Here is a 13,349-nt window from a genome sequence, read left to right on the forward strand (position 1 = left end):
CAGAGGGACTAGTACTACATCTCTTCAGAGACATCTTCAGTTGGCACCTGCAGGCAGATCAGGCAGCACTTGCCTCACCCTCCCTGCAAGTATGGCACTGCCTCAGTCCCCTTATGCCAGCCCTGTCTGCAGTGGGCTGCAGCCAGCAGGGATTCAACCAGTGGTTATTTCAGTCTGACCTGGGGCACGGAAGCTCCCAAGCCTCCGACTAGTACTACATCTCTTCAGAGACATCTTCAGTTGGCACCTGCAGGCAGATCAGGCAGCACTTGCCTCACCCTCCCTGCAAGTATGGCACTGCCTCAGTCCCCTTATGCCAGCCCTGTCTGCAGTGGGCTGCAGCCAGCAGGGATTCAACCAGTGGTTATTTCAGTCTGACCTGGGGCACGGAAGCTCCCAAGCCTCCAGATAGGATATTCAAGAGCAACATTTTACCACTATAAACTGATACCTTGATAGTTAAATTGCTTCGTCTGCCCAGACACCAGCCTCACTCTCCTCCTTCCTTTGCAGAGGTGTGTGCCAGAGGGGCTGGCAGAGTGGCTAGACCAAGCTAAAATGGATTAGCAACTGCACAAACTTCTCTGCCAGCTGCTTCTCAACTCCCACATCGTTTACAAAATGAAGCCATTCCTTCAGCAGCCCCCTCCCTACCTGAAACTACCTCCTCTGTAAGAGCAAGCTTCCAGTGGCTTGGGAGCACAACCTCATGTGCTCCAGGCACCAGTGCAAACCCTGCCATCCCAGAAAAAAAAGCTATTTCCCAATCCCAAGAACAAAAGATGTTTGTAGGACCACAGCTTTGGGTCAAATATGCACATCTTCTGGCAGGTGAGTTTTTTGGGTGCCAGCTGTTAGTGACAGTAGCCCTCTCTGGGAGGAGACTGGGACACTGTCATGTTGCACTGTGGCCATTCTAGCTTGATGTTAAGGGTATTTCACTGTCACCACTCCAGCCCTCCTGGCAGTACCAGCAAAGGTACCAGTCTGTGAGGATGAAGAAAACATCTCTGTGTCGGGACAGGAAGCAAATCAGCATTTCCTACTGTACTGGCTGCAGGCTGCGTCATGGGGAATTATCTGGGAAAACAATGGCCCCTTCCTCCCTCTCAGGCAAGGCCACGCTCAGCAATGCTGAGGCCCAGCCTGTGAATCCCCACAGCCACATCAGCTGTCACCTCTGTGCTGGGGCCAGCCGGCGGCTCACGGTGGGGCGGCTGCTTCCTCCTCACCACGCACCAGAAACGGACACGGTGACCATCATGGGACGCGTTTGTACCGGGAATTGAGGCATGAGGCTCCAGGGAAATGCCCAGCTGTCAGCAAGGCAGACAGACAGCCCAGGATGATCTGCCTCCATCAGCTGAGCTGAGGCTCATCCCACACACCAGGGACATAAAGCCACCGGAGTAGGGTTGGGGCAGGCTGGGGTGAGGGTGGCTCTCGGTCCCTTCCGCGCTGCCATGACATGGCCAAGGCCATCCTGGCTGCACTGACCTCACCACCATCAGAAACAGGAAAAACCTGGAGAGTTTTTGCACTTGCCAAATAAACTAAACCAAGACGTGAGGGGTTGGGCAGCCTCTCCACCAAGTGGAGTTTTCCTCTCTCCACAGCACAGCCTGAAGGCAGGGCTGGGGTCTCAGAGGTGCTGCCCTGCTGCCACCACACCTATGGCACCCTCACCCCTCCCCAGGCCACCTCTCTGCAGGCCCCAGAGGAAAAACAGGCCAAATATGGAGCAGAGCGCAGCTTGAAGCCACCAAAAACTAGTTTCAGGTGTGGAGTAATGATTTAGAGACTGGCCAGCATAATTATTTCCTAGAGATCTAGCTCTTGGGGTCAGGGGATTCACTCCCTCATGTTACAAACTAAACAAAAAAAAAAGAAACAAAAATAGTGCCCAGGCTCTGCAGCTGCAAAGAAAAACAAAAGCCCCCACACGTCCCTGGAAGGGCCCAGCAAAACCCACTGTCCCACAGGGCCCCAGAAACATGGGATGTTTTTGCATCCCAACTCAGAGCCCAAAGGCTCGGGGCAGGCAATGTTGGATTGTACACCTCAAGAGTCACGCCAAAAGGAAACAAGATTAAACATTTCTCAGTATAAATGTTTACTCAGGTCTAAGAAAATGGGCCCCTGACCAAACCTCAGGGAGCAAGAGCACTCTGGTCCTGCAGGCAGTGAAGGAGAGCAGAGACCAGCAGGCAAAACCCCTGGCTTCATCCTCACCCTTGTGAAACCACACAGAGAGCAAAGGCCATGCTCGTGCCCAGCTGGTGTGCCAAGGGGAAAGCTGCTCGTGCCAAACATACAACAACAGCTCAGAAGAGGACATCTTCACAGCAAACTCTACCCCATGCTATGTTTCATCAGCTGCAATCACAAGTATTAAGAAGTGCCTTTACTTTCAACTCTCCCTCTGTTATTGTTTGGGGTTTTTCAGCTATGGAAAGATCTTTTGCAATGCTTTGAAATCTGATTAGAAATTAGGAAGAGTTTGGGGTCTTGTTATTGTAGGGGGGTAAAACAACAAGGCTGGCTTCCCACATCCTCTCCTCCACTTCCCTGACACATTCCACACCCATGTGGTAACGCCTTTTAACCAAAACCAGCAGGTCGCGATATGCCAGCACAGTTCCCTCCTCTGACACACAATGTTGTTACTTTACATACCTATTGCTTCATGCATTGCCCACACATGCACGGCCTTATCAAAGGCCAAACCAGCCACACACCCAGTTTCTATAGCCCCTGCCTGCTTCGTATCCAAGGAAATAAAATACACAAGACAGAAACAATGACATCACTCTGCAAGGATAAGGATGAGCATGGGACAGGCACTTTTAAGAAGCCTCAGGAAGACAGAAGTGTCTGTCTGTCTCATCCCACAAACACTCTGATTCACCTTCAGAGCTCCTCCAGCTGCATGTCTGGAAGTTATTTCTCTTTAAAACAAAACAGAAGAACTCCCTTGTGTTCAAAAGGCTGTATTTTCTGTGGTCAAGAAGAGCTGATCTATCCATCTCAAACCGAGAGTTTTCACTGACATTCTTGAGGGCTGATGACAATACTTGTGCCTTGCTGCAAATAGGGTATGTGGCCTTCCAGGAGCTGGACAATGTTTTTGGACACAGTACTGGTGTTGACTGCCCTCGAAGCTGGACTCTCTCAGCTCTTTTCCTACATTAACTCACTCAGTTCAGAGAGCTGGACCCCACTGATTTCAGTGTCCTGTTAAAAAAACAAACCAAAACCCAAACCGAAACCCAAACCTTCTCCCACAGAGCCCAGTCTGACAAGACACGGCACAGTCAGAGGGTAAAGAGTTTTACTGTTTATTTCACCAAGGGGCAATATAGCCATGCACACCAGTGTATGGGCCTGCAGCTTAATGCCTGGCCCAGGATCACCAGACAGCATGGCTGACTCTGAAAGCTATGCTGGTCTCTGATCAGCATCAAAAGCACTAAAATTACCTTACTCACCAACTAACTTGTTCTCTCTTGCTGTGATAACTTTTCTCAAGAAACATTAAGCATAAGGGAGAGGCATACATGTTATTTTAATCCTTCCCACTGTGGTGAGGAAAAGCTCTTGACGGGAAAATGCCATTGAGTGATCACCCTCAGGATCTGGGTGAGAAGTGCAAGTGAAATAACTGAGTAAATATACTAAAAAGACTTGGTCACTTCCTTCCTCTAATGTTGCCATAGTCACTTCCAAAACAAAGCTGGTTCAGCTGCTGAGCCATCAACACCAACAAGCTGCTGCACCTTTGATGAAACACAATTTTGTCATCACTTTTGCCTCAGTTTAAAATAATTTACAAGAATAAAGATAATGGCAATGAAATAATAAGGATGTAGCTCTTTCATAGGCAAAGGTCAACTCAGACAATGAAGTCAGTCTCTGGAAAACAAAAAGGCATTCTACAACCTCCCATGCATTCCCCGAAGTCCTGAATCTGAAGGCAAATAAAAGTCTCTTCAACTTGCATTCCAAGTATGGGAAAACACTTCCACAGGGATGACGCAGCATGTCATACCAAGTACCAACCTCCAAAAGGATTGCAGAAGTCAAAAAATAATGTGTTTCAAATGGGGTAAAAAATGCTTAAGCAATGCTCTTAAAATATGTAGCTAGTCATGAAGTTCTTACGACAAACTGAAAATTAAGTTATTTGGTGAGATTTTTTACAAAGCTCTAGTAACTGCACCAATAAAAATGGAAGATGAAAAGAAGGTGGACAAGTGTGAGAAATTTGTTATGATGCTGAACGTAGGAGAGGCTACACCAAACTATCTCATTCTAAGAAAGGTGGAAACATAACTGAGTAACTGCAGTTCCATTTATACAGCAAAGGTTTTAAAGCTTTTTTTCTTCTGAGCCTGAGGTAAGGCTATTCACATGTATGTAATGAGTATATGTCTGCATCCAAAGGGCTATGTGCAAAGCCAGTGAGAACCATTGTCAGAGGACCCTGGACTGGGACTTAGATGATCCACTTGGACTCAGTATGTCCTGTTTTCTTTGGTAAGTGAATTACTAAGTTTTCTGCACAAGACTGTTGCCAAGGAAAGCAAATATACTGTTTTCACTGGCCAGTGCGTCGAAAAAACCTGAACAGCTCAGCACTGCCTTCGAAGATTCAGCTCTATGCACAGCTTCAACCCATTCTGTTGGAAAAATGAGATCAGCATCGTTGTGGTAAAACATAGCAGTTTGCCATGTTGGTATATATATGCACAGCATTTTCTGCACTCTGGTACTACTGGTTTGCAGCAGGCCTGGCCAAAACCCCTGGTGATGCTGCAAAGACACAGCCCCAGAGTGACTTGGCCAACACTTACCACCACTCTGGCAGGAGTCAACATGCTCTGCTGATTTCATATTCCAAGCAGACAGACCTCACTACAAACCTTACTTGCTGCTTCAGTCAGCTACTGAAAGAGGAAATGGATGTATTTAAAAAAAAACACCCCAGCAACCTGCCAAATAAAACATACAAAATCTTAAACCTTGATGGTGCTCACTGTGGTGACACTTTTCTTTGGCACAGCAGATTAGGATGTCCATGTACTGTCATGCGGTAAGAGTAAATGGGAGCTTGTGGTTTGGAGACACGATAGATCATCTGAATTCTTCTGTTTCAGTATGCAGCAGGCAAACACTTTAAAGGAAAGCCTGGTGCTCAGAACAACAGCCAGCCTCACTCACATAGGCAACTGCAAATAACTTAATTGCCTTCATTTAAGGAAGGGAAGAAGAAAAGCCAAGACTTACGTAAAAGTTGAATGGAAATAACTCTTCTAACATCAGCCATCACAAGGGGTCAAAGCCTAATTTTTAGGCAATAGTTGATCCTTAGTACACGATTAAGACGAGTCACTGCTCCGAGATCAGCTTCATAACAAGAATCTCTCCACAGTCAGTTCTGCATCAAGTTCTCTTGCTCAGGTCAGTTACAGGTTGTTACCAGAAAATTCGGTTGTGCCATACTTACATACTAGCAGTATCAGGATACCTATCCAACAGCCAGAGCTAGAATCAGGACTGAGGTTAGGATTTAGGAGGGGATGTGCTCCACCACCTGCATTATTGCTAAATCCTGATCAGTCTGACCATCATGATGCCCTTTACTTGGATTTTTAGAAAGCAGGGCATGACTTGTAAGTCAAAGACTAGAGTTAAGGTTGGTCCCTCTCACCCATGTTTCTTTCTGAGTTGCAGTTAGTTCCCTGAAAAGAGTCCAGGGCTGACTCACATACAAACACTCCACACAGAGGGCAGCTGACTAAAGGAGAGCCATTGATTTGGGTTAAAACTGCCACAGCAAGTGAGTTTAAGAAAGAGGTGGCATCAGTTAATTAAAATACCCTACGTTTAGAACTTGACTAGCAATGGATATCTATCCGATGACCCAGGCTGGACTGAGGGGAAAAGTGTGGTGCTAGAGCAGCAAGTGACAAGGGTCTGCAGAACCAGGTTTCTTGCTGCAGTTAACCAAACTTAGTTACTTTAAACTCCTGTTCTGGGCTTGTGTTGTGCCCTATGTTTAATTTGGGGGCTAACTAATTTAGCTAAATTCTGGTTAATGGCCAAGTTGGGAAATTGATCTCTAGGACTGAGTCGCCTGCTAAATTAAATGAGAGCTCTCTGCAGCCTTGCAGCAAAGCCTCAGTGCAGACTCTGCCCCACTCCTTTGGCAAGAGCTAGTCCCCAAATCTCAAGGTTGAAGCAGAGCATTTCCAAAACCTGGGCAGCAGAAAACACAGATCAGAACTCTGCTCAACAGTGTCACAGACAGGTGTCACTGCAAGGCCCCAGCTCAAACTAAGTCCAACTGGCTCAGTCTCCAACTGTGCCTTGGCTGAGTTATGAAATACCTGGAGAATGCCGCACCAAATTATTGAGCCAAGCAACACAGAGCAGCTTGATGTGAAAGGAAGCACGGACAGATTCCAGGCCAAGGTCTGGGCAGGGTGTTGCTGCACATGTGCTGCTTTAGGTTCAGGTCCTTTCCAACCCAAACAGCCATATTAGCACTTAATTAACTGCAGAGTCAAACTAGTATTATAATCTACTTATTTTGCTAGAAAGACTCGCAGGGGATGTGTGCTAGGGTCAGAATCCATGACACTGCCCTGGTCAAAATCCAGAGGAATGTCATTGATTTTAGTGTAGTTATAGATTTTTGCAGTGTAATCCTCTAAATCTAGAGTAGGTGATGCCCTTGACAGATCACTGCTATTACTATATTTACTTGACAGAGGCAGCAGACCAACGAAGCAAGGCTGTTGACAGTTACAAAACCAATCTCCTAGACAGAGGCTGCAGTATGTGCCACACAGATGACATTGTAAGAGGCTAGTGTATTTCTCTTCCACTTTCTCCACAGTTAGACTGCTAGCAAAAGCCTGCTAAGTAAGAGGAAAAAAATCCAAACCAAACAACAGAAAACACTGTTAATATTTCTCATCTCTTAAGACTTGTCTATTTATGAAAATCCACTGGCTTAGGTTAGTAGCAATCATTTACTGAGCCACAGCTTTACAGTGCCTTCTGTGCCCTATGGTAGGTATGAGCATAGAGATGGCAGGAGATTCCTCTGACTCAAGCAGCTTGCCCTTAGCAAGGTATCGACTAGCTCTCCACAGCAGCAGGCTTCTCACCACGAGGGAGGGAGTCTGTCTCTCAAGGTTTCCAAGAGCCATGTGATCTCTAGATGTATGGGACATGCGCTACCCCCAGCACAATCAGCAGAGTGACACATGCTTAGCTCCTTGGAGCACCAGGCCAGGAACCTCTCTTACAGCAGTGAGTGGGAACAGGAGCACACAGTTACTCCATTTCTTACCTGCGGCTCCGAGGCTAGATTCATCTTATAAGGATGTGTCTTTCCCTCCTCGTTTACAAGTGGTGACCAGACTTTTGCCTCCGTTCTGCAACACACAAATTTTGAACAGTTAGTATGTTTTCATCAATGAGCATCATTATTGTTATTAAAAGACTCAAAGTTCAACAATTTCTCAAACATTTGCTCAGTCTCTTATATATAGCACTGCCTACATCAGGAGGAATCTAGATGGCCTCATTTTAGGCACACAACGTGGGTGACTTAAGTATGTCCTCATGGTCCTTGGAGAAAGAAAATATCTCAACAGTAACTGTTCTGGCTTATCCTTTGTGACTCTATAGGTGACCCACTAAGCATGGGCTCCAACCCAGGTAGTCAAGTTGGGGGTTACCCAACAGCAGAAGCTGAAGATAACCCATAGATACCCATTAATTAAGTGGGACAATTCATATTGCTATGTGTTTCAGCTTTTATGGGTAGCCAGGAAGAGCAATGATTCTTGTCTGTACTGACTATACAGAGAACATTTTGTTCTTGAAGTTGGACTGCCTTGGATAAGCTAGAAATATTTTTTGGTTTGGGTCTCCAGAATTTTCTTCTTATTTATACAGTGGTATCCATGCTGAACAAACAAAGGCTTTTGGGAATTGTACAAAAAAAGAATCCAAGTCTGCAATGGGACTAAGAATTGAGATGACATCATGTGTCTGAGAAAGTCTACATAACCTTTACTGGTCTGTGGTCTGACCCAATTACTCACAGCAGCCTGAAACGCAAGTCAAGATCTAAGACTAAAAACAACTGCTTTTACTATCATCATTTTGGAATTTTGCTATGTCCCAAAGAACAACAGAGGAAGATGCAGAGTGCTTAGATTTGCTTTAGATACTCTGGGAAACATATGGTACCTACACTTCTCAGAAGTACAGACATCTCAGATGGACTAAACAGTGCCACTTTTCCCAAACCTTTAAGAGTAGGGAAGGAGTGACTGCAATATTGCTGAATGAAAACCGTTGTTCAATGTTAAGCATTGCATCATGTAGCAACCAGATGGCTGATAAACTCCCAAGATGAGGTTTGAAAACCATGTCCTGTTTTGACAAGAGCCCTTTCTGGGATCTGCAACTGCAGAGAGATGTATTTCCTAGATATTTGTGGGTCCAGGACCAGCTATAAGGTAAGTAATTAGCAAAACAGGAATGCTTACACTGAGATTTAACTGGATAACTGGAAAGAGCCTTTCCAGTTAAAGAAAGAGACTAGAAAGAGGAAAGGCTCATAAACCTGACAAGGATGGAGAAACATGGTATAGAGCTACCCACGATAAATTCAGTCTAGTCTGCACAATTCCTCTAAAAGCCCTCCAAAGTCACAACATTTTTTAACAGTCCAAACTTAGCTGTGATGCACATACATATCCCAGACATTTGCTGAATAAATAGTATTTTAACACTTGCATCCAGAGGGCAGCTCAGGGGAAGGAGATAAGAGACAGGATTCTCACTCAGGGAAGAGGAAAAGTTTTATTGACCTGCTCTGTTTATTGACTGTTGCACTCTGGACTTTGCACGGAAGAGACCTGAATGAAGTCTGCTGTGCTGTACCTCCTTTCACAGGAAAGTACAAACACCAAGTTCACACCAGATATCCTTCACAAGGATTCAGGTACAGTAAATCTTTGAATCCTGGCTATTGCATCCTGCAGGCCCAGCTGCAGTGCCGATACCTGACAACCTATGCCACCCAAATCCTGGTGTCTGGCAAGCTGAGGCACACACAGGCTAACAAGTATGACCATAACAGCTGCATGTAATCAGATCTATGCCAATCTGATGATCATCTTGTCACAACAGCTGCTGTTACTGGATGCACAACATGCCTCAGGTGAACACAAAACAACCATTTCCTCCTTGCTTCTGGCAACCCATACTTTAAGGTACCTGAGGAATCAGCAATTTTACCAGATTACGGCTATCAAGCCTCACAAAGTCACAGCCATCTCTAGGATAGCTGTATTTTGCACCTGAAGACTGTGTTTGCACATAGGGGAGCAGCCTGTTGACTAATATTCCTTGGAAGGAATAAGCCTTATTCCTTGAAAGTGTTTGGAGACTATGCGCGATCAAGTTTCATCTCCTCTGGAAAAACAGGGGACATAGCAAAGTATATAGAAATCAAACACCCTGCCAGCCAGGCTGTAAGCAAGTGGACATTGGCTGGAGATGAAAGAGCAGCTCAGAGAGCATTAAACACTTCAGCTGATTCCTAGCATAAGGCATGAGAACTGAGTGCCAGTTCTCACAGCACTCATCCAAGAACTTTTGAGGTAGTATTTTCTTTTACAGCAGTTTGATATTATTAAATTTCAGAAGCACCAAAAAGCCTTATTCAGCTGAAAGACTTCAGCTTAGAGCAAGCCAGTGTATGAATACAGGACAGAAACTCCCTAGGTACTTGCTTTCATGCCACTGCCCCTCACTCAACGTGTTTGAGGTGACCCAGCAGGCTGGTCTCCAGCATAGGGGAGGCAGCTACGGCCAATTACTGCAATTAATGGAGGGGTTTGACCAGATTTTTCTCCCTTATTTATTAGCAAAGCAAATAGCTCCAGCTTGTTTCCCAGCCTGCTGCCATTCTGATCTGTCACTGGATATAAATGGAAGCAGCAAGGTCACTCCAAGCTTTACTTTCAATCCAGTACAAAAGTTATCCAAACAGAAAGGTTAAGTAGCCCGTGCTTCTGTCTCTCTAAGGCAGGGAGGATAAAGCTTCCCTTTGTCTTCACAACAGCTGCAGCAGAGACCCTCAGCCACTCTCAACAGCCCATTTATGGCCCCACAAAGAGGACACAGTTTTGCTCTCCCTGGCTTTGCCTAGTAGGGCTTTCAAGGCACATGCCCCATCCCACTGCACTGCCTGTGGAGCCCACAGTCTGTGGGTCTTAGGTAGGACCACTGCTATGGTCCCAGATCTCAGCAAGGGTTTTCTGGCTCTGATCCTGGTGTCAATGTCTGTAATTCTGCTGAAGTGTGGCAGGATGAATTAAAATAGCACATAAAAGTTCACCTTATGTCCCACTGGTGACCCAGGGCTTATTTTCTGCAGGGCTGGGAAGTGTGAGCACCAGGCACAGACAGCAGGGCAGATTAGACTCATCACATTTGTATCTTATCTATGTTTTCATATCTTATTTCTATGGAGCAGGGAACAGGCATCAGAGTAGAAAGCTCAAACCCAGCCTTGGTAACAGTGCCTTCAGTTCATAGCGTGCTGCTACTGGTAATGGCTTTCTGGAGGATTTTTTCCTAAATTTGGGAGAGACAAAGCCACCTCCACAATCCTCTCAGCAAGGCTGTACTCCTGCCACTGAGCATGGCCATGCAAGCAGAGCTGCCAGACCAGCCCCACTGAAGTACCACACAAACCTCTCCCCTAAGGGGAAGCTACAGGGATGCACCAGCCCCCCTGTGGAGGGGCTGGATGTCCAACAGCCTACTGAAGAAGCCCATCCTGCCCAGTGAAAGCCAGCAGGCTTTGGCATCCTTATTGGATCACCTTGACTCTTGATAAACTGATATTTATTTTATAATATGCTTTCTAGTGCATATCCTTTCCAGTGAGACTCCCCAGAGAGCAACAAACAGTGTAGAGAAGACAAAAACATGACACAAACAAGCCTGAGAATGAGCACCACGAAAATTAATTGCAGGCATGTGGTTAAACAAACTTCACCATGTTTGGAATTTATACTTCCATGCTGTTTCCTCACTGCAGGATAGAGAGTAACCAAGACAGGGCCAAGGGAATGAGCCATGCATTTGCTGTTTCATCCAGGCAGAAACCAAGACCCAAGACTAGTAAGAAATTTCTCTGATGCTAATTTGGATGGGGAGGTACTAACAGGGAGAGGAAGAAGGAAACTGCATGCAAGTCAAGGCAAGAATCTGGAGAGGTGTTTATGAAACACAACATTTTTCAAGCAGCTTGGCTTGAACATGGTGTAATATAAACATTACAAGAGCCTAGAGTTTGATATCATGCAAAGTCAGGCCATAGCTTCAAGGGAAAATTCAGAGCTGGAAAATGAGGGTCTAATTCTGTGTTCCAGGAACTGTGTAATTTCCATAAAGAAGAAAGGCATATCTACATTCCCATTTCAAACACTGGGACAGACATAACTAAGACACCAAAGTAGCAAATAAACTCCAAAAGACTGAAAAGTTTTTTGCATAACACCAAGTTTGTTAGCTGAAAAATGAGGAAAAACCTAAAGAATTTATCTTTCACCAATCCCCCCACCAGAGTTTTAGGCTGGCATCTTAAGAATGTTTAGAAACTAGCTACAAGAGCTCTCAGGCTACCAGGAAGGTACCTTTTAATCAGCTTTTTAGCTACAACAGCTGCAAAATACATGCCCTTGGATTTAAACATGAGTAATCACCTTTAGCAACCACCCACTAATGGACACCCTCGCTTTGGCAAGCAAAACCATACTCGGGCTGCATGCAGCCCACTGCCAATTCACAGCTACCTAGAGACAGGAGGCCCCAGATGCATTTCTCCATGCATGACTGTCCTGCATCTCAGGCGTCTCTTCACACAACCACTAAAAACAGAAAGTCAACTCTAGTTACACAAAAGAAGCAACAGAAGTTTATCACAACCAGGTTCACTACAGAGCTACAAAGGCAAAGACACACCTGACTGCTCAGGCTCATACTGTTCTTCCACCAGTCAGTCGCAGATTTAACTATTTTTGCCTCACTGAAGAGGTTGCAAAACTACAATGAATGCCAATCTTGACTTGCCAAAATGACTTTGAATGTGCCAATTGTTAGTAAAAGCTGCTGCTGTGCACCACCCAGGAGGGCTGGGAGCACCACACTGGCCATGGAGAGGTTGTGAGTGGCCATGGAGGGCCAGGCAACCTGCATGTCCTTATATAGCTGCACACTGAGCAGCAGGCTTTTCCCAGGGCCAAAAGAATTATTAGTAAGATGACAGAACTGGAAAACTCTTCTTGGCAGGGAAGCAAAAAAGCAAACCTAAATGAGTCAACGGATTCCACCGACTTCCTAGAACACAAATTTGAGCCTATTGTGGCTTTGTGCAACTAGTACCCACAGCTCAGACCTGGGAACACATGGAGCAAGCAGAGTGCAACCAAAACCACCAAATACAACGCAGAGGACATCACACACATGCTTTCTTCTTCTTCATAAGCAGCTACACACAATTCTTTCTGACAATGCATTTAACATGTGCTGGTAGCAGATCTGACTGCCCTGAGCCTACCACTTTTCAAAGAACAAATACTTAGCTTCACTCCTTGGCAGCACATTTAGCAAAGTAAGAGACTGTTCTGAAAACAAAAAAGTGCATTAATATATTATATGCTGGCAGCAGAGCTGCAAAAAGGCAGCTTGAAATCTGAAGAAAATGACAGTAGGAGCAGATCAAGAAATCTTTTGCAGCCCCTTTTCACAAATATTCATCTCATTACCACCCCCAAACTGCCTCCAGACATAGAGGGAAGTGTTCACTACAGGAATGCTTTTTTAGGTTAAAAAAACCCTCCACATAAATGCACGCTTTACCTTTGACTTGCTCAGGGTTGCAAAGTTCCACCACCCACTTGGTGGCTATAGCCACAGGCAAAGGGCCATTTGTTTTAGAATTAATTTTCACCTGTGCTGCAATGAACATTTGTCTTTTGTCTGCTTTTGTACATCTGCAATTACAACAGAGCTGTGTGTCAAATTCATCACGAGCATTTCCACTGACATTGGTGATCCCTGGATCTTTCAGCTATCAATCAGGTGAATTTTGTGGTAGGAGTACTTGCTCCCTCCTGCACCTTCCTTTCTTTGAATGCTGGAAACTACATTTCTCTAAGCACTCTATCCTGAAACAAAAAGCAGAATAAAATGAACAAACAGAGGCTCTGAAAAGAGCAGGGAGCTGCTAGGCATGCTAAGTTCAGCAG

At 45.4% G+C, this 13,349-nt stretch overlaps 1 protein-coding gene across 1 annotated transcript in view; it reads right to left on the reverse strand.

Annotated features, from left to right (window-relative positions):
* PDLIM1 (PDZ and LIM domain 1) overlaps nucleotides 1-13,349 on the reverse strand; it is a gene marked incomplete at its 5' end in the record, with an annotated part of 33,182 nt that overhangs the window by 16,162 nt on the left and 3,671 nt on the right. Inside the window, one exon of the mRNA XM_009074851.1 lies at nucleotides 7,361-7,445. Coding sequence (XP_009073099.1) covers nucleotides 7,361-7,445 — 85 coding nt within the window. The remainder of the gene's footprint in view (nucleotides 1-7,360; nucleotides 7,446-13,349) is intronic.

This window comes from Acanthisitta chloris, unplaced genomic scaffold (genome assembly GCF_000695815.1).
Source record: "Acanthisitta chloris isolate BGI_N310 unplaced genomic scaffold, ASM69581v1 scaffold12355, whole genome shotgun sequence".
Lineage (NCBI taxonomy): Eukaryota > Metazoa > Chordata > Aves > Passeriformes > Acanthisittidae > Acanthisitta > Acanthisitta chloris.